This window comes from Halichoeres trimaculatus, unplaced genomic scaffold, assembly GCF_033239565.1.
Source record: "Halichoeres trimaculatus isolate MK-OKI-2021-1 unplaced genomic scaffold, fHalTri1.1 fHalTri1_scaffold_23, whole genome shotgun sequence".
Taxonomy (NCBI): Eukaryota; Metazoa; Chordata; class Actinopteri; order Labriformes; family Labridae; genus Halichoeres; species Halichoeres trimaculatus.
In genome coordinates this window covers 7,026,969-7,051,466 of record NW_027437201.1, presented here as the reverse complement: position 1 = coordinate 7,051,466, position 24,498 = coordinate 7,026,969, and the positions used below count along the sequence as shown (strand labels likewise).

The following is a 24,498-nucleotide window of genomic DNA, read 5'->3' as shown; positions in this document are numbered from 1 at the left end:
ATATAACTCCACCATAAATGGTCGGATTGCTTTGAAAACAATTTAAGACAAGGTCACCATAATTTCTGATAGATGTAAAAGTACAATTCAGATCCTGGCAATATTCTGGATACTAAGATCTGGAATATGAAATATGTACTGGGTCATCATCATTTTCAACACTGTCAGGAAACAAATTATCGTAAAAACCTGCAACTAACACCAAATTGTAGCCGACAGTCAGGGGAGTATAACATTAAAGTAGGACTAAAGTTTTGGTGACAATCACAATCTGTCTGAGTGCTTTTCTAGTTTGTTTCTACATTTAGACTTGTTAATCAGCCCCACATGGATACTGTTTGTATCACCTTGAGCTGGTAACATTTTAAAACATCAGACGTGCATAAAAAAAATATTTATTTTCTATGTATGCAACAACTTACATTCAGGGTTATGGCTTTGTTCTGAGACTTCCCTGTCCTTCCACATGCCTATGTGGAATGTCAAAGCCTGTGTTGGTGAGACAACACATCCTCTCTTTTTCATTTGCATACATAAAAAGCCAAGGGAGGGAACCCAGGAGTACAGCATAGAGACAATACAGACACAGTATAAAAGGAAGAGCTGGTGTGGTGGTGGGTTGCAAAGGGGTTTGCTGGCAAAGCAGCAAGAGAATATTTTCTCTTTCATTTTTTCTCTTGTTGACAAATCCCATGAGATGAGTGTTTATCAATGATAAATTGTTCCTAATGTGCAGCCAATGCAGCAAAAGCCTGATACCGTTTAAGTCTTAGGGGCTCCATTGTGCTGGTTCAGCATTATTCTCTTTCTATCGAGGACTAGAAACTGAAGAAGAATAAATACACACAATCTGGATTTGTACAATATTATTCTTTTTAAATTCTATCCCCCACTCTTTCCGGCAGCCAAAATCCTGAATAACCTGCAGTATAACTAAAAGGGGAGCTGGCAATTGGGTCTTTCTAAACCAGGACTTCTTTTTTCCTTTAGAAATGGTGCGGCAGTACCAGATGTGATTTATTTACCTGATATGAAACAGAAACATGGACTAGTAACCAAGTCTTTCCTATGACATTGTCATCACGCTAACTGACTAGAGAAGGAAATTCAAACCCAAACAAACTGATCGCCAGAGATCGCCATGTCTACCTGGATTTGATGTAATTCTAGGGAGACCATGATGTGTAGCCATGCCAACACGCTGGTTTACTGTGGTTTCAAGGGTTAAGACAAGATATAAGGGTCTGGTCTGCTGTTCACCTACAGCTTATCAACTGCATGAAAACAGCTTGGCAGCTGCTGGATGGCTAATTGGAAATCACCCTACCCTCCCACCCCCGGATCAATTAGTATGTAACCTGAGAAACTTCAGTCATGTCGCACTAATCAGTCAACTTGAAAAAGGTGGTGTACTAAAAGGTCAAGACCTAGCAATGAGATTTCAAGGATTTAAAGCAGTTTTAATGTCATAAAAGACTTCTTCATGGACAGTTAGATGAATAAAATCAATAGAGATGCAATTTCACACGCATTCATCACAAAACAACAGGTTTCCAGCAGCAACTTTTCTCTCCTCATCATTTTTAGTCATCTAATGACTCACTTGCCTCTCAGTCCAGGTCTGGTCGCAGCTAAATCAGAGAAGACAGCTGCAATGGAAGCACTTACCAGAACGATGAGCAGAAATGAATCGAATAAACAAAAAAAGGGAATGCCAGTATTTTCTTAGGAAGCTAAAATATTTATCTCTATGAGCTTTTCCTTGAATGCTAAATACAGTAAGCCTTATTTTATATTTGATGCCAGTACACAGTGATGTCGGTTTAAATTAAGTGGCTGTAATCAATGAGCGGCTTGTAGATTTAGGATCAACCTGGCACACTGGCAAGGGAGCAAAATTTCAATTTCAACCTAAATACAAATAAGATGTTCCTCTCAAAAATGTATTAACAACTCAAGTGCTCGAGTGCTGCTAGGCGCCGCCCTATTGATTGTGGCTGCCTGTTACAACAGCTCTGTCTTCATTGTCCGTTTCTTGTGACTTTTTCGTCTCTTTTTCATCTTTTTTGCATTTGGATTGGATCATTACTTTGTATGGCTTATTTGTTGGACATAGACACTAAACTGGTTTTGTCTTCAGTGATATTTTTACTATTTTTGCTCCTGTGTTTGTCTGGAGATCCTACATGTAACCATGGCCGCATTGTTTACATGTGAAATCAGCTGTTAGTAGCTTGTAGCATGTCAATGCTAACTGGTGTAAGGCCTAATGTTTCCCACAAGGTGAGGAGAAGGAGGTAAAGACGACGTGGTGTGACTCAGGTGTGACGATATCGACCTATTCTTCCATCCATCGTTATTGGGAACGTAAGATCTATTTTCAATAAAATGGACAAGCTAGCCGTGCTAACCCAGCAACAGAGGAAATACCAGAAGGCAGAGTAGCATTAAGCTATTCACAGACATGGCTAACAGAGCTAACATTAAATACCAACGCCACATTGGAAGAACTTCACCTACTGTGGGCAGACAGGACCCAGGAGACAGAGACTGAACAGACTGCTGAAGAAGCTCAGTCCTGGACCCTGTGGAGGTGGAGGCTGGCTGAACTGGAGAATGATGGACAAGCTGTCATCATCTATTTTCTTATGGACCTTTTTGCTCTTTCGCTACACTTTCTTTCTTTTCTTTTTTTTCTGCTGTGACTCCTGAATTTCCTCCTGGGATAAAGTATTTTGCTAATCTAATCTAAACTTTGTATTTCTTCCTTAGCATTTTTAGCAAATAAAAATGATAAACAAACAAACATTCAGGAGGAAAACAAACACATTCTCCAACAAATACACAGTAACACAATAATAGTGAAACCACTGTATCTGTTTGAAACTGGAACTACCTCAACAATTTCTCATGCAGGTGGATGTGACTTACTAAAATAGACTTATCAAAAACATGAGAGGAGCCTGTTTTTTCTGCTGCCATATGGTCCAGAATGATCTCACCTCCCCTCACCTTGCGAGGTTGCAGCCAGTGTTTAGTAGCAACGGATCTCACATAAAATTCAAATTAGCCTGATTCATTATTTTTATTCACTGACACATCACTCATTACAGGCTGTATTACTGCTTATTTAAGTGGCGGGGTGATGATGAGTCTACTTGAGCATTACTGACCTATTTCCTCAAATTAAACTGTTTTGTTACACGTGTAAATGAATATTCTTCCATTGTTGGTTTCCTTGGTGAAATTGTCAGGTATGTCAGAGCTGCCAGTTTGATCACTCAGTACCTTCAGGATCAAGACACTAATGATGACTGCTGCTTGAAAGCCAGAGTAAATCCCTACCTTTGACAGAGTGCTTCTCCTCCAGGTGGTGCAGGTCGGGCAGGATGTGCATGCAGTTGATGCAGCAGTACGTGAAGAAATCCAGCAGCACCACTTTCCCTGCCAGCTCCTTGTTCAGAGACAGAGGCCCCTCCGTGTTCAGCCATTCCAAGCCTGGGGCAAATCACAGAGAGGAAAAGGATGCTGTCATCTTATTAATGAATTTTGAGTCTTAGCAGGGGCAAACGCTTTACAGTGCCTGTCTCTGCATGGGGGTATCAGTCTGGCCTGATTATGCCTGATTTTATCTGAACGGATCTCAATTCCTGTCTTATACAGTTATCGCTCACACTCCAGATAGTGACAGTTAGTGTTGGTCATGCACATCATTAAACAGTTTGCTTTAAAATTAAAGATTATAACAAGTACCAAAAATCCTGCATGAAGCACTTGGAAAAAAAGTTCTCATGAACCTCAAGCTTCTTGATTTTGTTCCACCAAATCCTCCACTAAAGCTTCACAACCTTCCAAAATCAACAGTGCTTAATCCCAGTAATATTGATTAACTGGAGATTAAATGCTAAAACATGGTGAAAGCCCAGACTTGTAATAAGAAATATGACCTGATTTTTTTAAGAAAGCTGAAATTTTTTTCTCTCTGGCTAAAATGACATAAAAAATGTGTCTTTAACACAGTTTAAAACAAAAACAACAGTTGGATTTTGGACCTTGTTATCCCACAAGGCCTGTTATTGTGATACGTTTTGGTCTACAGTAGATCCCCATCTACAGGTGCAAAGAGATATTACCAACATGCTGCATCATCCAGAGGACATCTAACTTGACACACCTTAGCTATAACATTTCATTCTCAATTTTCTCTTGGGCAATTTTCATAAGCCAATAAAACTCATATTATAAGAAAAATGTAAAAATAGAGTCTCAAATAAAAGCTTTTGGCCAACATTTTATACGATTCAAACTTTGGAGTGATACAGTGACACAGTGTTGCAAGAAACAAAAGAGATCAACAGGATACACTTTACAAAAGCATTGATCTTCACAAAAGGAAGCTTTTCATTCATGTAAGGGAAGCTTAATTTCTCAAACTCATCCAACCCCAGAAAAATAACAATTAAAAGTTTTGCAAAAAACTAAGAAAAAAAAATCCCAAAAAGTGATGTGGGGCTGGGTTGACTTGACTGATAGGTGGGCTTACTGTAGCTGTGAGTGATAAGCAAGCAGCAACCTACAGTCTGTAAAATTTGAGGCGACGCTGAAGTGCTAAAATCTGCAGTTTATCCCATGTTCGCCTGAAGCTAGTTCGAAAGTAAAGGAAACAACCTGGACACCAAGTCAAGTCCATTTTCACAGCTGAAATAAACATGTTTACAGCCTGGTTCAAAAATGTCTCCTGTGTAAATAGCAAATTTTTCTAACGGCACACACTGTAGGGGTGATTTTTTTTTTTAATGAGGCAGTTAAGAGGTTATTAGGATTGCGAGTTTGCCCAATCAGAGGCACAGCTCAGCTGATTGACAGATAATGTGCCCTATAGCTGTTGGTATGGAGGCTCATCACCCGCCTCATTTCTAGAATGGCTCCTGTCAACTATTTTCTTTAAAACTTGTTTTCAGAAACAGACAGGTGACGTCAGAGAGACTTCATCCATTTATCATACAGTCCATGGGCCAGCAGAAAATTAAAAAACTCACTTATCACAGTTTTCACACAATCACTCAAGAAAATTTTACAAGCTATTCCCCCAATTTTCCTAAAACAAATGTTCACAGCTTTTCTTGTAAGACAACATAAAGGACAGCTGGACATCTCTGCTTCTTCTTTTGACCTCGCTTTTGGTCATCATACAAAAAAACAACTATCACAACTTGGCTACAAATCTCTACTTCAGAGACCAATGGGTAAGGCGACAACAATCGTGTAACACAGCCCAACTAAATGGTTTTATAGCGGTCCTGCTACTGCTACAACGGCAAATCATAGATTTTAGGAATTCAGGCTATCATCTTTGGTGGCCAATCTGATTATAGACAGGAGGCGTGCCATTCCTGGGCGCGCCCCTGCAACTCATACACCACAACTTAGTTCTAATTTAACACATTTAAAACACATAACAAAACTCAACTAGTTGTCGAAAGAGTATACCAAAAGAAGAGGGAAGAAATGCGTTGCCACTTAAGTATTATTTCTGTACAGGACTTGTCGAGACATGTAGGAACAGGCAGAGTGTGATCAAACTCCACTTTAACTGTTTAGCTGCCATAGACAGTCATACACAATGCTAAGCTAGCCAGAGCTGAATCATGCTCTAACCTGTCTGGAAATCTGGTATCTTCAGATCGTCTCCCTCGTCTAGTTTTTCCAAATACTGGTAAACAAGATTTTCTTTCTCTTGGTGTGATGTAGCTTCATCTAGGTCACAGTCCAGCTGACTTTGGATAGGAAACAGAGTGGAGAGGCTGCACCGGGACGCCATGTTTGTAACAACAACAAGCCGAGCTACGTAAATTCACTATGTAGATTCAAGCCGCGCATTTCAACGCGAATATATAAAGAAAAAAATATTTTGTATTCATAAATGTATATAATTTGATATTATAGGATGAAAACTGTAGTACTTAATTTTCTTTTGTTTTTACTTTAATTTTTAAAATATTATTTATGTGTCAAAAATGTGTGGAATCTGCTGCTGCGTTCCTCCCCTCATATTTACCTGCTACATTCATTGTATTGTGGCGGTAAGCGTCAAGTTAGCGATACAGCATTAAGCTATGGAGGAAATTTGCAATATCTCGGAATTATTAGTTTTTATTTGTTACATTTGCATGAATATTTACCTCAGTGGTATAGCAAAAACGCTGTAGCTCTTAAGGCTAGTGTCGTGCACTTTTTTGACATATACAGGGAGTTACCAAACAGCCACCCCTCTGACAACGAGGGTGTTGGGTAACCTGTGGGAGCTCAGTTTTTTCTCCAATGTCTCAGAAAGAGGATTCTGAAAATGACATTTGGGAATATAAACCTCTGGAGAAGAAAAAGAAGAGACAAGAATCCCCGTCTACAAGTGCTAGTGTCTCTAAACGAAGATGTACAGTAAGAAAAGTCACCAAGAAGGACACCTCTATTTTACGCAAGTCACGTGACGTAGGAAACAAAACAGCAGAAAGTTTGGACAGTAGTTCTCTTTCAAACGGACACAGCAGTGGAAATAATGTTCCCACGAACTCATTTTCTGGGAACGATGCAGGACAAACAGTTCAGTCACTCAGTACTGATGAGGGACCATCTCCAAATGACTTCTGCCCCATGTGCCAGATGCCTTTTTCCATTCTGGTGGTACAGACTCAAAGATGGCATGTTGCTGAATGTCTGGACACCCCCAGGGACAAATGTGAAGGTACAGTTACATAAACCTTTTTTTTTTTTCAAATTAGTCTAGTGTGTGATCAAGATAAGCGTGATTATTTTTCAGTTTGACTCTTCTGATGATAGGCTTCAAAACTCTGCATCTGAAACATATGGGTGATGTCATAGAGACTACATCTGTGTATAATACAATCTTTGGTTGTACCTTGCCTTTAAAGGGTACATATCATGCTGATCCCTGATTTAATACTTACAGATAATATTACAAATTTGAAAACAAGACCTTTCACCCCCTGAATTTTCAAAAAATGAGATATTGTATTTTTTCTGATATCCTACAACGAGATTTGATGCCTCTGAAAATAGGTCATTGACATTTGGCCGCGAGATTGCGACCTTCATGACAACACAAGGATCCTTTCTTTTTATTGGAGTAATCTGATAAAGCAGCTCCTCCTCTGTGATGTCAGTTAGTCACACAACCACCACCGAGGGATACACCCACCAAGAGCCGACTGACTGAGTGCTGGATGCAGGGACTCTGCTCTGCTGAGCAGCTCGGCTTTACATAGTGAATTAGCAGTTAAAACACTGTAGTTTTAGCAGACGTCGTAATACTTGTGAGACTGTGATATTTGCATGCTTGTTCTGACATGCACTGTGAACCTGGATCACAATAATGCTGCGGTAATAACATAGTGAGGAACTGACGGTAGAGGCGATCTTTAGACTACACTTTCAGCTTGATGGATAAATCAGACAGAGAAAAGTGAAGGAGCAGGATGGAGCCCTGTTATAGAAATAGTTTATTTGTGAAGTCTGCCTATATTTCCACGTATAAACTATACATGTTACAGTACCGGTTTGACTCACCACACTGAAGCGTCCTGAGATGATCTGTGTCCAGGTGGATTTTCTTCCTCCTGAGCTGCAGAACCGTCCGGGTCTGACTCGGGGTCCAATACATGAGGACGTATCCTACACTCTGCCATTTTATTAGTGCTATCAATGCCTTACGGTGACGTTTTGGCAAACAGCAAACTCGCTCGGTCTGCTCCATTCAATGTGGCGATTTTGTAATTACTGCCATGCTGCAAAAACCGCCCCCTGGCTCTACCCCCTCCACCTCTCTGATAGAACTGGCCAATAAGAGCACAAAGGGCTGTGATGTTGCGAGGTTACTGGAGGTCATTCTGGAAACGGAGTGTTTCAACGAGATCTTCAAAATGGCCTAAAATGATGATACTGAGAACGCTATTGTGAGGCAATGAAGGAACTAAATGACTTGTACTGAGGGCAGAAATGCTTTACAGGCATCCTAGTCTGGCATAGTAAAAAGGAGAAACATGCATGATATGTCCCCTTTAAAGAAAACTCTTTCTTCCACAGCCTTCTTGAGCCTAATTTAATTTTGTCTGCTTCACAGAATGTCCAGATGGCTTTCGGTGCTCCTCCACCATTCTAAACCATTACAAGAAATACAACCACACACTCCTCGCCCACAGCCGAGCAAATGGTGACACAGCACTCATAAGTCTGTCCCAGCAGGCGGAGAGTAGCTTCAGTTGTTCCCAAGGATTGATGAAAAATGATGAGGATGATACGGTTTTGGAGTCTTCTCAGGATAGTTCTCACAGTCTTCCTACCTTGTTTGATATTAATGTTTCAAAAAATCACTCTGATACACCTCCATCTCAACGTACAAATGGCCTTCTGTTACTGCGCTCACCTGGTCCAGAAGACTTTAAGAAAAAGAAAGGCTGGGCCAGCTTAAGAAAAAGCCAAAAGTCTACCAGTTCTTCTCAAGAAAGCAAAGCTACACTTTCATCAACTCCTGTCAAGGAAGAGAGTGAGTCTCAAGCTTTTGAAGATGCACCCAAAGGTACACCTTCTCTTGACACCGAGGATTTCATATCCTACTCTCCACTTTCTGAGTTCCCTACAGAAACTGAGGACAAAATTAGCGAATGTAGAAAATCCCTCTTTAGCCATGATGCATCTGAAAATGAGACTGAAGATTCAATGGAGCTTTACAGTGATAAATTCTCAAGTGAAGATGAGTTTCTCACTGATTTTATAGATAATATAGAATCAAGAAATGTGCAGGGTGAAGATTTTTCTTCATTAAACACCCAGCTGGAGTCAGTTGCCTCATTAGCGTCCTCCAATCAGCTGGCTTCCTCTACTTGCACAGGTGGAAAAGAAGACCTCAGTGAATCAGACAGTGCCATCAAGAGTAGCATTCAGTCCCCGCAAAGTATTGTTCTCGAGCGCCTGAGAGAAACTATTCTCAACTCAGACAACCTCTCCTTAAATAACTTCAACAGCAGCAGTGTTCAGACTGAGCAGGTCTCTGCGTCACAAGCCTCTTTCAGCATGCCGCCTCAGAAGGGTCTGAGTAAGCCAGGCAAGGCCTCCGGTCTAAAGCAGACTGACATTGGGGTGTTCTTTGGCCTGAAACCCTTGAAGGAGAAAGAGTCTGAGAGCGGACCAGTCGAGCTCAAAACCAACCCGATCCATCCAACAATGGGCCGACAGAGGAGAGAAAGACAAAGGAGAAGTAAGGCTGGCGCCGCTCCAGAAGCCTCACAGAGTGGAGACAATGAAAATGTAGGTGATACTCAGGGAGAATCAGGGAGAGGAAGGAGAGGAGGATGGAGAAAAGGGTGGAACAGAGTGAATGCTGATGGAGAAGTTGAAAAGCCACAGTGTCCCTTCTACAAGAAAATTCCAGGTAAGAGTGACCACGACTTAAAAAATTGAAAGAAAAAAAAAAAAGACGCCCCGATTTTCTATGTTTCATGAGGAAGTCTGTACATTTTGATGACTGTTAAAATCGTATATTCATGCTCCAATGTTTGCTCAGGAACTAAGTTTACCATAGATGCTTTTCGGTATGGGGAGGTTGCCGGGATCACTGCATACTTCCTCACTCATTTCCATTCTGACCACTACGGAGGGTTGACCAAGAGCTGGACATTTCCAATCTACTGTAACAAGGTATGTCAAGTTTTTGTATCAACTGTAATATAAACCCACAAGTTTGTACCAGTAGTTATGTGCATTCATTTTTCAGCGGAGATTTTGACTAAAAATAACTCTAGGATCAATCAGTAGATCAAGGCTAGCATGATGCTAATAATTTAAAACCACAGCCTAAAGACAGAAACAGAGACGAGAACTTTATAAGTAAAAACCACAGACTGTATAAAACATGGACGTAGCTTCTACAACATCACCGTCTGTTCCTGAAACCGTGAAATGAAGCCAGTTGTGAGTTTCCTTTCAAACAGCTACAGGGCGCCTGGCGGTCACATGACCTGAGCTGTGCCACTGATTGGACAATCAAACAATCCTGATAACTTCTAAACCACAGAGAGAGAAAAAAAATCAGTGAAATAACATTTTTAGACCCAAGCTGTTTTTTGAACTACGCTGTAAATATGTTTTTTAATGCTGTAAAAGTCCATTTTTATGGCTGGGTGTGTACGTGACTTCTGGTCTTTCTGCAGCCATGAACAGCAACTTTAAAGGGCAACTCCGTTTTTTTGACACCTGGACCTTATTTATAGGTGTGTGCATGCTCATATACTCACTCAGACAAACATCGTGCAGCTCGGAGTCCATCAGAAGTTATTTAGATCCAACAGATTTTAGCTGCACTTAGCAGGGGCCACGGCAAAGGAGCTTCAGCGCGGGACATAATCTCTGCAAAATCGCTCATTTCGGCTATATTTTTTCATCCATCGCCAGTGTTATCATAAAGTCAGCTTGTCTACCGTCTTCAGGTGGGTCAGCTGACCCAGAGCTGACCTGGTAAACAAACGTTTGACGGTTGGAGCTCCAACGGACGGGGAGCTCCATGAAAGAAGGATGCAGAGGGAGAGAGACGAAGAGCTGGCTCGAGAACAACAAACAGGAGCACGTCCACGACTCAATGCAAAGTGGTGGTGCGCTTGTGGATAGTGTTCGCCTATGGCAACAGAAGAGGAGTGTGTTTGTGATAACACTGGCGATGGATGAAAAAATATAGCCGAAATGAGCAATTTTGCAGAGATTATGTCCCGCGCTGAAGCTTCCTTGCCGTGGCCCACGCTAAGTGCGGCTAAAATCAGCTGGATCTGAATAACTTCTGAAGGACTCCGAGCTGCACGATGTTTGTCTGAGTGAGTATATGAGCATGCACACACCTATAAATAAGGTCCAGGTGTCAAAAAACCGGAGTTGCCCTTTAAGCACTTCCGCATAGGCTTTATTTTTACTAACCGGATGTTACCCCTTGGTAAAAACACAGATCCAGATTTACTTTGTGCAAAACATGTCGGTATGCTCCTTGAGCACAATTTCCCAGAAAGTAGCTACTATCTCAGTGTGACATGCTGTCTGATGCCATTTTCTGGCTGAGTTGTAAGTATGTCTTCACATACAAATACCAAACAGATCTTCAACCTATATAAACAACACAAAGAACAAGTCTTTCTTGAAAAAACTTTTGCAAAAGTGTTGAAACAGAATGCCACTTGAAGATAACATTTTTTAAACAGTGTCAATGAGCAGATGTGAAATGTGCAGCAACACTTTTCGACAAATTGGTTTGCTTTCCTTGAGATCAGGTTTGAGCCAGGGACACCTGGATTTCTATCCGTACTAAGCTTTGCAAAGCTGTGAAAAGTTAGCAAGCAAAGTCTGAGCGATTAGGGATGGGACTTTATTGATACCACTGCTGTTATGGATAGATCAATCTAATTCTTAATCAATCCTTCCTGGGCATTTTCTGTGTACAAAAAGGAAGCTTTACAGGTTTTCTGTGTAAATGACTTTTATTGAGTTTAGAAGTAAAAGAATATGAAATTGGTTGCTAAATCTGGATCTCTGGACCTAAATAAATAAAAATTTTTGCATATGACTCGAGGACGTGAGGTCCGGACGCTCTGGCGTAATGTAAAAAGTCAACAATGGGATCGTTAAGCATAGGCAGACGATGATAACAGAGGCAAACAATGTTGATGGATTGAGTCATTTCTAGTGATTTAGCCAGGGTAATATTAAATAAAATCTAGCATTGAAACACTTTACAATCTGCAGCATCTGAGCTGTAACAGTTGTACGCAGAATGGCCAAATGTTCATGATGACGCTGCTTGCAGTGCGGACATCATGTGTTTACTTTTTATCTTTAATTATGACAAATTCTACCAATTGGCTTAATTATGAATTTAATAAGTCAGCCCAGTAATCAATCCGCCCTTTCTATTTTGTTTTGACCTATGAGAACCATGCATTTAACAGTCAGGTAATAACAGTTTTAATTGTGTGTGAAGCAACTGTACAGCTGAAGCCAATCACTGTCATATGTGATTAATTTCGAGGACGGGGCTCATTATGGCAGTGTTTGACGTTTATTCTCACATGAACCATTTATTGTTGGTGTTTTTGACCCACATTTCTTTTAGCCCATCACTGAACCGTACAAACTCCCCATGTCAGGTGAAAAAAAAGAAAAATGAGCACTGTGCTAGTTTTAATATGTGCAGTTTTGTGTGCTAAATAAAAGCCCGCCTGCCCTTGAATACAAGCGAGGGATTTATTCTTTGAAGGTGCTGCAATCCACTTTTCAAAATCCTTTTATTTGCACCTTCATTAAAAAAGCTTTCTGACTGCTTTCTTCCACATAATTAAGACGGTGACTGCTGAGCCTTTTGTTATCTCACTGCACTGCATGAAATCAGGGTCATGGAGAATTTGCATTCATTTAAAGCTCTGAATACCAATTTACCTTCTGCTCTGGGTGTTTTCCAGCTCATTGAAGTTTTAAAGAGTTTTGTGTTTATTAGCTTTTGACCCAGTTATGGAAAAATTCATCTATTGTATGAATTTTTGAATTTAGCTTTAACGTTATCTCTTTCAAAGGAATTGGACAAAAACATATAATATCAAAGGCCTTGTTGTCTGTTATATTTTTTTATTTAACCCAGAGTGATATTTGATAAGATACCTCTTAATTTAATCAATATAGTCCAAAAGACACAACCCAGAAAGAGACAGGGTACGACAGAAGCCTGCCTGTCAAATGGGTCATCACGGTTTCTCACAGTTGAGCTCGCGCTCTCTTAGGATGACATCTAAAAACAGACTGTCAAAGACTGATTGGACTCCACTGGGGTTTGTTTATTCTAGAGGTCATACACTTTCAGTTTTGATACTAGGTGGGTCATAGCCTAGAAAAGTTTGGCCACAACCCCTCATTAGGTTTTTTATATTTTTTTTGTGGGAAATCGTGCAATAAACGCCAAGATAATGAGAAAAGGTTATAACTTGAACTTTCAGCATTCAAGTATTCGAATGATCCTATAAAGCAGGATGCCTGGGGCATGGGTGCCATAGCGGGCACGTGAGGCTATTCATGTTGGCACTTAGAGAAAAATGATAATGAGGCAGAGGAAAGAATACATAAACAAACAAATAAAACTGTTGTGTTAGTCTATTTAACACTTCTCAAGAAATTGAGCATACTATAAATGTTCTTCCATAAAAAATTGGAACAAATGTTAAAAGATAAATTTAAAACATGACGTTACAAGTGCTTCAATGTGTCTTACATGTAGTGATGGGTACCGAATTAGGTACTTTTATTGGTACCCACCGAATTCTGTCAAAAGTACCGGGTACCAATTCAGGTAAAATCAAAAGGTACCATGTTTAGGTACCTAAATGCATCCTTGTGACTGTGAGGAAGTGGAAGAGTAGGTGATTTTCTGTACTGGACATGAACACAGCATCGCAAGGTTATATATTGAAAAATAAATATGTTAAATAGAAAAGAATTAACATTTTATTATTAAACATACTGATATTTTTTACCACATCAACACACCAAAGTACCGAAAATTGGTACCGTCAAGTACCAATACCGATTGCCAGGTACCGGGAACTGGTACCGTATCGTTTCAAATGTGAAAGGTACCCATCTCTACTTACATGTGCGTCACCATATATCTGTTCAGAGGTCAGTCTGCTATCTCCCAATCGCATCCATTTAGCAGTGTTATCAAGGCAAACAAGCAAGTTGGACAAAGGAGTAGGCATTTATTGCCAGAGATGGCCACAGATCGAGTGATATGCACCCCTTATCTTGAAAGTGTAGTATGTAGGATATCAAGTGTGCAGTGTCTTTTTGAGACCAAACGTGAAAATAGTGTTAGCAAAGTTTGTGAATCAAAACAACACATTCAAAACTTTCCATACTGTTAAAAACCAGGCATGGAAGGAAGTTATACCATTTCTCACTGCACTGCTAAGCATGGAAAACCATTAAAGGAGACTTTCCCATTAACTGTCAATTTTATGAAAGAATTAAGTCTTGGCACTTTGGGCATGAATGTATTTTAAAGGGGCTCGAGTTAGGGCTGAACAATTAATCGAATGTAAACTGACATTGCAATGTAATAGAATACATTTTTCAAATTGCAAAGGCTGCAATTTAAAAAAAAAAAAGTTTTAAAGGGCATTTAAAAAGTGCAATCCACAAGTTTACATATTTCAGTGGTTGAGCCGAAACTTTGTTTTTATTTACATTTCCGCACTTAAGTTTGTGTTTTGTTACTGATGAGAGGTCAGCAAGATTTTAATACATTTGATATTTATGTTCACAGTGTCACTTTTTATTTTATATAACAAAGTGCACTCTACATGTTGACATATTTCAGTGGTTGAGCTAGAGATTTTGTCCCATTTCTACACTTTATTTAGTGTGAAAATCATAGGAGAGAATTCATATTTATTATTAGATTATTGTTCATACCAGGCCTCTTGTTCTTCAGCACTTTGCTCCTTTTTCTGATTTTTTTCAAGTAAATAATGATAATATTATTAAAGTCTATAAGGCTTGAAGTGAAATCAATTAGTCAATATTCTGCTGTGATTGTAATAGTTACATAAAGAAACATTCAATTCATGCATCAATTCATCTCATTTCATCATAACATGTAGGCCTGGCATAAAGGAAAGAATTGTTTTTATGTTGACAGTATCCTTTGTTGTGTTGGTCATACCATCGAGCGTTCTTTTGCTTGTGTTAAGTGATTAATGAAGAAGATTAACATCCCCCCCAAAAATCGCATGCTAAATCGGAATCGCAATAATGGCCAAAAAAAATCACACTACCCCTGCTTTTAAGTGACTGACGTCTGTCTCTCTTGGTCAGATTACTGGGAACCTGGTGAAAAGCAAACTGAGAGTGGCGGAGCAGTACATCCACATCCTTCCTATGAACACCCCAGTGACTGTGGAGGGAGTCAAAGTCACCCTCCTGGATGCCAACCAGTGAGTCCCTCATCAGAGCATGTTCAAACCACCACTGGAGATCTGTCTTCTTGTCATTGTTAATTTGCTGGCTTGTTAAGAAATTTTCATCATTATAAATGTTGAGATTGAGCATTTTTGGCACACATACCTAAACAGCTTCAGTTTACTTAAAGCTCTAGTGAGGAACTCTGCATTAACGTTGATTTTGGCGCCCTCCTGTGGACAAAGCAGTAACTCATCTGTTGGTGGTTTTTGTCACGTAATGTTTCAAGGAACTTCAATTTTCACTCTGATTTCTTTAAAGAGATGCACTCCTCTACACAGAAACAGATGTGTTTATGCGTTTTCTCACAAACTTAAAACATTTTCTACATCACTTAGTCTGTTTTTAGAAGTTGTGATTTTGTTTAGGATGTTGCTTCTAAATTTTCAAAGGATCTGCTGCAACAGTGTGTTTATCTGTAATGAAAACTATTGTGTTTAAAAATGTGCAGCTCTTTGCCAGTCAACTCAACTCTGTATTCAGTTTGATGAATATTAATATTCCTTGTGCTTTTTATGTTTGTTTTGATTTGAGGCCAAATTAAAAAAGCTCTGATTGCTGGTTGCTTCTAAACAATTGATAGGATTATTTTATTCTCTTTACTACAGAAGAGGATTAGGGCCCCTGAAAAGCAAACCTTAAAGGCCGGGCCAACATTTTTATTACTTAAATCTCAGAGTCCTCACTTTTAAGTCAAGATGAAAATCTTGTTCTGTTGATCATCAGACAAACTTCTCTCTTTCATCATTCATGTAACCAGCTTCACTTTTCTCCACGTCTCTTCTCTCAGTTGTCCAGGAGCTGCCATGCTGCTGTTCGTCCTGCCTGATGGACAGACAGTCCTCCACACAGGAGACTTCAGGGCTGATCCCTCCATGGAGACATACTCTGAGCTCCTCAGCTGCAGAGTGCAGACGCTCTACCTGGACACTACGTTAGTACCAACTGTTCTTATCTCACATTGATTAAATGTACCAGAGAGGATCAGGCAGACGACTGAAGTTAGATTGCATTTCTTCAGGCTGTGTGTGTGTGTGTGTGACCTTTAAGGATGGTTACCACAGTTATCCTCTGATATTGGTTTAGTGTGAACACTTATTTTTCTGTCCATGTCCTCAACACACTCGGTAACACTGATTCAGAAGTCCTGAGGTAACTCTGATTTTCATTCTGACCTCTCTCACCCTCACAGCTACTGCAGCCCTGAGTACACCTTCCCCAGACAACAGGAAGTCATCAGCTTTGCAGCCAGTACAGCCTTTGAGTTGGTGACACTCAACCCACGGACTCTTGTGGTGTGTGGGTCCTATTCTGTGGGCAAAGAGAAGGTCTTTCTTGGTGAGTGTTGAGTCAGGATGGTACTTCTGCTTCTGCTCAGCCACAGTGGTTCATCTCATGCGCCTTTTGATAATTAGTCTACATCCGTATTGCACACACACATTTATTTGACTCCATCGGGTAAATATTTGGGGCCAGTTGTTTAAAGAATCTGGATTACGAAATCTCTTTTCTTGCTATCCAGGATCATGTAATCTGTCAGTTTTATGCTGTTTTTTTCAAAGCAACATTGGATTGGATCACTCAGATATGGATGCACAGTTTTCAAGATTACCAAATCTGGATTACCAGTGCTCTAAAGGGGACAGCAAATCATAATATGAGCTACCAGCTCTGTAAAGATCAACAGGTAGAAGAGCCAATATGGGGTCATTGTAGGTGTCATTTTTTATTTTGAAAAAAAAAAAAAACATTCACTTCTTTTTGTAATTTCCTTTAATGACCTCTCAGCTGGGCCACAACAAATGAATAACAAATATACATAAAAAATGCAAAGTGGATATTTTGAAAATGTCCAAAATGTAAAAAAAAAAGAGACTAAATGTCCAATAATAAGCAAAATGAAAAAGTGTTCAGGGTTTTTCTCCATCTGTTAAGGAGAGTCCAGCATTTTGAGCTCCGCTTTTAGAAGGAAGATCTGGAGTTTTTCTCCGGTTTGCCGTTTTCAGAAGTGGTTATGTAAAGCGTTATGTATAATCAAAAGGTAGTTATGAAAATTGGATTACCTGAGGGTAGGGATGGGTACCTTTCACATTCGAAATGGTACCTGGCAATTGGTACCGGTACTCAACGGTACCAATTTTCAATACTTTTTTGTGTTTATGTGGTAAAAAATATCAATTTGTTTAAAATAAAATCTCAATTTTTTAACATCTAATATATTCTTCAATATAAAACCTTGCAATGCTGTGTTTGTGTCCAGCATGGAAAATCACCTACTCTACCACTTCCTCACAGTCACAAGGATGCGTTTAGATACCTAAACATGGTACCTTTTGGTTCTACATGAATCGATACCCGGTACTTTTGACAGAATTTGGTCGGTACCTATAAAAGTACCTAATTCAGTACCCATCCCTACCTGAGGGTGGAGTCTTGCTCACCCTGTCGGAATTCAATCCGCATAGACAGCATGTATTGTTTATTAATAACATTAAACCAAACATTTCCATTAAAGGTGACCTGAGATGAGTTAGTTTATCTGCAAGGATATTTATGTTGGTGTTTCTGTTTTCACCCAGCTCTCTTTTTTAGGGCTGTGTAGTGGATACATTTTAAAAAATCTATAAGAAAAATGTTGTGTTAATGCTGCTGCTATTGTCACCATCCCTCATGATTAATGTTACTTTTTAGAGGTCAGCATCTTAACCCTGGTACACATTACAGGATTCTTTAAACCTTCACACATTCAGAGAGCACACACTTGATGATAACAAGACAGATCGCACAAGATCTCTCTTCTGATCTCTGGATTAAACCACACACTAACAGATTCTTCAGCAGCCAGCTTTTTCCCGCTCGATATTCCAAATCCTGCGTAGTAAAACGTGACTTTGGTGTAAACAAACATGATGAACGAACAGGAAAAAGCAATGAAGGTTGTTGTCGGCCTCTAAAATAAAAAAAACACAAAAAAAATCGATTATGGGCTGTATGAATAACAATGCGAGTTGGAGGTGAGTAAAGTCATTTTAAGTATTACAGGTAGATTTCTTACTTTCTCTTTAGTCAATCAGCTGAGTCAGCTATCGTCTTGATTGGCTTTGCTCTGGTACATGTGACATTACACGCTGTATCTGCTTGGCTCCAGCTCAGCAGAGCACCCCACACACTACAGGACTTTTAGTTGCAAATATTTAACATGTTCATTATTTTCAATCTCTCATTTGGAGGCCTTCTGAGCGGCTCCAACCAAAAAAAATCACACACAATGTTGTTTGCAGATCTCAGGCAATCTGACCTTTGCTGGCATTGATCGTAATGAAGAGATCAGTTCAAAAATCAGCGTGATTACCCTGTAGCATGTACCTGCCTTTAGAGACACTACTTTGGCTGCTCACACACTTTCCTAGCAACAGTCGTTGTAGCGTCAATATTCAGAGGTGAAATACTAAAACTCTTTTCTGTTGAAAACAGCTTTTTTTATAAGAAAGAAAACTGGGAAATTACACAACTTAGTTGTAAAAGTGTCACCCAAAGCTGCAATAATTAATCTCCTCACCCAAAGAAAAACTGTTTGCCAAGTATGTGAAAATCTGTGTAGTGTTTCAAATATTTCTTGATCTGAGCTTCAACACAAGAATGTGCCTCCGTTTAATCAATGTATAACTGAAAGTTTGTTCGTGCAAAAGGCAGGTTGTTTAAGACACCTTTCCCAAAATTGGGATGTATTTCTAACAGATCCACAAATGTGTCAGTAATGAACTATAATGAGATGAGATGGCAGTAAACAGTACTTTTATTAAGAGATATGACATGGAAAGAAATCTCTGACTCACGATGAAGTTTTCACTAACTAATTCACTTCTGTTCATGTGAAGAGTTTCCAGAATTAGTCTTCAACACAAAGTGTGCAATAAGTTTTTAAACCTTCATTGTAAGAACCAGCGTCTGTATCCTGTCATCAGCCCTGACCTTTCCTTCCAGCGAAAGGTCTGAAACAGAAGTGGTGTGGAGAATTGAGGATTAGTTTGTTTTGAGAGAAGAGACACTCAATATGTGTTGTCCTTTTATATGAGTGTCCTCTGGTGACGCATGAAGGATGGTGTGTTCCACTTTTGGTGAAGTTAATGAAAAAGACGCGTTGTCCTCACAGGAAGTGGACGACGTGTACCCAACTCTGCGTAAACGTAGATCAGTGAAAATTAACAGTTAGCTTCGTAACCCAAGGATCATACTTCACTTCTTTGAGTCTTCTAAACCTTAAAACATTTGAGTGAGAGTCTTTAAAAATACAATACGTTACATCCCAGGTTTCTGGTTCTCACACAGACTTTGTTCTGCTTCATTTGCAGCACTTGCCGAGGTGCTGGGCTCTAAAGTATGCCTCTCTAGAGACAAATACAACACCATGTGCTGTCTGGAGTCAGAGCAAGTCAAACAACTTATAACCACTGACTGGAAGGCGGCCCAGGTCCATGTGCTACCCATGATGCAACTCAACTTCAAAGTAGGTGCTGCTACCCTATTTTTCCATCAACTGGTCTGAAAAGAGCTGTTGATACAGTCGGAGTTTGGCCTCTAGGGAATGTAAGAAATGTCTCATTCTGGGAGACTGAAGACAAAGTGTACGAGTCATGTCTGTAGGTTGGTTTCTGCACATATTAACAGCAGTTAGATCCATATATTCAGCCGAGATGTATCTTCTCATAATAGTTTAGTTATTTAATTTTCAATTTCACCATAAACTCATGAACTCCACCGTAAATGACCCGCTACTCTGCACAGAGAGGATGACTGAGGGAAAGATGTCCATCACATTTTTTCAGTCGTGACCATAGACTGTAAAAAAAAAAAAAAAAATGGACTCAAAGTGAGGTCTCTGCAAAAGCTGCTCCCCCTGGTGGCTGGCTGCAGTATAGGTCAAAATATCCAGCTCTCCAGTCATTCCAGATGGGCTGTGGTCAAGCTTTAAAAAATTAATACACCTCGTTGAAATGTTTCTCAGGTCTGATTGTTGTGGTGATTTGAAGATATCATTTGTCTGCCTTGTATTAAAGTCCTCTTTTTTTGAAAAGTTTAGTTTTCATTGGTTATGAGAGGTTAAAAACAAGGTTTTACGTCACGTTTAACGATGTTTGATAGCTGGCGTTCTTGTGTATTTTTTTTCGGGGATTGTAAATTATGTCAAGGGGTAGAGTCGAGAAGTGGTTAGACTCTCGAAAGAAATAAATAATTATTATTTTTGTCACCCAGCTCCACTCAGATTCTCCCAGAACCCCTCACAGTGTCTACTGCTCAGACTCTGGCTGCACAATGGCGGTGCCTGTGACGGGGGTATTGTGGCTTCAAAACTGTACAATGGTAAATGATGGAGCCACGCTTAGGGATAGGAATCCAAAACTGGTTCCTGTTGGGAATCAATAAGAAATGTTTCAATCCATCAATATCATTGGCCTTTGTCCTTAACGACTCCCTTATCAATCCTTTACATTGTGCCGGAGCCGATGGGCCTTACGTCGACTAGTCTGCTGCAGCTATCTTAGCTTAGCAGTTAGATAACGTTTCCCAAGAAAACTCTGATTCAGGATTTTCAGCTTGAAGTTTTACTGAAGAACTGACTTCATAAAGAAATGTACATTACTCTCTCTCAGGAGACTCATATTCAGTACATTCAAAATGGTATAAATCACCTTATTTACCAAAATAACAAAATCGCACAAGCCTGAAGCTAACATATATGGGAAACTGCATTAATATGCTAGCAGTAGCATACATCAGTACATCACTTTAGCTTCAGAATAGGATTTCAACTTTCGTCACAGAAAAACACATCGCATCAACTCTTTGTAAAAAATACTGAGAATTCAAATGTCAAAAGCTAACAGGCAATTAAAAGGCTAATGGCTGACTTCATGACTACAGAAACCTTCCAAACAACTTAAACCATTGCTATAACCACCTTGAGACACTAGATGGCCGCCTTGAGTTATTGATATATTACAACACAGTACATCAACATCACATTGTGCACAGTTTTTACCTGTTTCTGTATAATTATGACCAGAAATATCCAGACTCAGGGACCAATTACATTTTATTCACTTACAGTATAAACTCAATTAAATGTTGTTGACACAGAAAACCTGTAAAGCTACTTTTTGTACTAAGAAAATTCACAACAGGAATTGATAAGGGAATCTGTAAAGAATCAGATGGAAAAGCAGAATCGATAAGAGCATCGGTATTGACAAATTCGTATCAATTCCCATCCCTAGCCACGCTGTGTACTCTTTAAACAGTCTATGGTCGTGACATTTTCTGGAAGAAAAAAAAAGCTATTCTAACTTGAAACCTTGGTTGTTTTTATTATCGGGAAGAAAACAGACTGAAGAACAAAATCTTGTTTTTAATGTTTGAAGTCAGCTACAGAGAAACAATGAGGTTCCTGATGTCATCAACTCCACTGAGCGAAGATGCCACACAAATGTCCTGGTCAATGCACAAATTTCAAGCCTAATCTACACATTTGGTTATTTTATCTTGGCATCAGCAGTGTTAGGTGGAACAGTATGGCTCCTTTTTGATAACAAAGTCTTTTTTTTATCTCTCCCCTCCACTCTTCTTCTATTTCCAGAAACTGCAGGACTACTTGATGCGCTTTTCTTCGCAGTACGACCGGCTGGTTGCTTTCAAGCCCACTGGTTGGACTTTCAGCCAGCAGGTGGACTCAGTGGGAGACATTCAGCCTCAGATCAGTGGAAATGTCTCTATCTACGGTACAGAACAGCTCTCTGTTTACAATGAGGATGAATTGATAAGAGCTATTTTTAAATCCATCTATTTGGACAACAAATAGAACATATAGATGATTCCTGATTATTTTCCTATTTTATCTCCTGAGTAGCAAAGTAGATCATTCTGCATTAAGACTTAACACAAGAGTAACACTTGCTTTGGCAAAATCTGAACTCTTAACACATTTTCTTCATCACACAGTGCCCTCTTTTGGTGGAAAGAGGAGATGTTCTGAAGTCTTTGTCATTATCATCCCTTTAAGACATTTCAGCAGATTGCTTGTGTATGATTTTCTCTGCACCTCTCAGCTTGATGTCTCCTGAGGGAGAACTGATCAAAGAAAAGGAGTTCTTTGAGAGTAAAACATACTCCTCTGCAAAATTGATTCAATGACAGCACACACTTTGGGAAAAACTCTCAAAGGATTATAGATGTTGAAGTATTTCTACAGCTTTGAGTCTTTCCAGCGTTTATATTTTCTCGTTTTTCCCTTCAGGAATCCCGTACAGCGAACACAGCAGCTTCCTGGAGTTGAAGCGGTTCGTCCAGTGGCTGCAGCCCCTCAAGATCATACCCACCGTCAACATCGGCAGCTGGGCGAGCAGAAGGGCCATGGAGAAGTGCTTCAGTGAGTGGATGATGGAAACTAAAGCTAAACGGTGACTTATAGCCAAAAAGTGTTCACCTTAACCGCTCATTGGTTATTTTAACAACCCAGTTGATCCTCAGTACCTGAAATGCTTCATGGGAACAAATTTCTAATCCAACACCTCTGATCATATTTCTTTTACTGATGTTGCTTGCCTTAGATGACTGGGACTAAAATGCCAGCATTTCATGCAGAGTGACTGGTTGTTATGAAAGTGATCTAGGATTATTCAGACCTTTTAAAAGATATCATCACATTCCTAAACACATATTCAACACTGAAACTGCTGCTCTTAAACTGTGCAATTTGTAATTCTTTTAATGTATTTTTAAGTCCTATTTAAAAAAATAAATGTTTTAACATTTTTTTGCACGTCTTTGACTGTCATTTGTTTTACAATATGATTTCAAGATAGTATGGTAAACTACAACTCCATACAAAATATGCATGAACATTACTATTCTGATTGGTTGAAACATGCAGAAAACAAAGAGATGAGACAAAACCAAGGAGAAGTAAGCAGAGGTGGAACAAAAAGTAAGATTTCTGTTTGCACAGCCAGGTTACATCCACTTACTTGCATATAATTTTGAAGAGTATGTTCTGGACAGAGCATATTGATAGAAATACAGGCATGAATATTTATCACTGAGGGCTAAGATTAAAGTCTTGTTTTCTTACTCTCTATACACAAAGAGAAACTGTTTTTAATTCATGTACATCTCCAGCTAGTTCACATAAAGATGGATAAGTCGAACCCCTACCCATCCCTCTTCAGACAGCATGAAGGAGGAGAATCACCGCTCCACAGTGGGTTTTAAAAAAGGGAAAAGTGTCTGGCAGAGTGCGCTCGGATCTGTCAGTAGTTTATCTCTGAGACGGCAGAGACAGAGCTTTCCCAATCTCAATCTCTGCGGAGCAGGCTTTAACAGACACACAGCGTGATCTCTGCTTTCATGTAGAACAACTTCAACTTATCCACGTCTGCCTGAGCTGTGTGTGTTCAATCTCAAGGGCCAGAGGGAGGAGGATGTTTGTGATAAAATCGGAGGCTTCACATTGGAAAGGGTTGATGTCTTTCTGTAGAATCCTGCAATATATCCAAGGGTGTGCTGCCAGAAAAGTACACAGCATATATTTCAATTTCCTATGACTTTGTTTTCACATTTAAACACATACAGCCTTGCATACAGCTCTTGTAATAATTGCAGTTTTTAAAACTAAATTGCAAGCTTCTCCAAAAATGTGGATTTGAAAGGACCTCCAGACATGTCATTACATCTTGAATCATGCACGTGTCAACCAAATAACCGCTCTGTTGCTGTCTGTGAAAGGAGTTTCCTTTTTACCCTGGAGCTAGAGCTGATAATAACAGCATGCTGTATTCTTCCCTTGGCCTGAATGATGTGAATTAATTCTTGTACAGCTTAAACTGGACAGACCAGAAAACTCAGTGAGGACACTTTAATAATTCAGACAAAGAGAGGCAGCTCAAAAGAGCTTTAGTAAGTAAAAACTAAATGAATTCAACATCAAAACAAATGTTCTAATGCTTTTTTTTTAAGAGATTCCGATAAAAGATGCAGTTTGCAGCATTTTTACATTATTCAACATTTGTCCAAGAATAAAGCTAATTATCATAGTTTTATAACATTTATTTTACATATTTCCACAAGTAAAATACACAACTTGCATTCACTACACCCTTTAAAGGATGCATTTAATTACAGTAAAAAATGCCTGTAATACAGCACAGTGTAAGCATCCTGATTATCACTCCCTCAGAGCTTATATCTGATAAATATCCCCATTAAAACTTGAAACAGAAAGCTTTAAGCTGATACTCTACCATGGGAAAAACACTCATGTGAATAAGAACAAAGTAAGTTTAAATTATTTGAGATTAATTCATAGAGAAGCTTTATCCCTGCCCTCTGTGGACACTGGTCTGTGACATAATTTCAGCAATGTCGATTGCTTCTCAGGAATTGAAGCTA

General features: G+C 39.5%; 2 protein-coding genes across 2 annotated transcripts in view; one reads left to right on the top strand and one right to left on the bottom strand.

Moving 5' to 3' along the window:
- nhlrc2 (NHL repeat containing 2) overlaps positions 1-5,821 on the bottom strand; it is a 44,605-nt gene extending 38,784 nt beyond the window's left edge. Inside the window, exons 1-2 of the mRNA XM_074662541.1 lie at positions 5,659-5,821; positions 3,346-3,498 (exon numbers count right to left, since the gene is read on the bottom strand). Coding sequence (XP_074518642.1) covers positions 3,346-3,498; positions 5,659-5,821 — 316 coding nt within the window. The remainder of the gene's footprint in view (positions 1-3,345; positions 3,499-5,658) is intronic.
- Positions 5,822-6,070: 249 nt separating this feature from the next.
- On the top strand, positions 6,071-22,826 carry dclre1a (DNA cross-link repair 1A (PSO2 homolog, S. cerevisiae)). The gene is made up of 9 exons (XM_074663893.1): positions 6,071-6,742; positions 8,138-9,445; positions 9,578-9,711; positions 14,914-15,032; positions 15,848-15,991; positions 16,250-16,395; positions 19,410-19,564; positions 21,692-21,833; positions 22,349-22,826. Exons 1-9 carry the CDS (start codon positions 6,322-6,324, stop codon positions 22,513-22,515), a joined length of 2,736 nt encoding a protein of 911 aa, XP_074519994.1. The 5' UTR covers positions 6,071-6,321; the 3' UTR covers positions 22,516-22,826.
- The last annotated feature ends 1,672 nt before the right edge of the window (positions 22,827-24,498 follow it).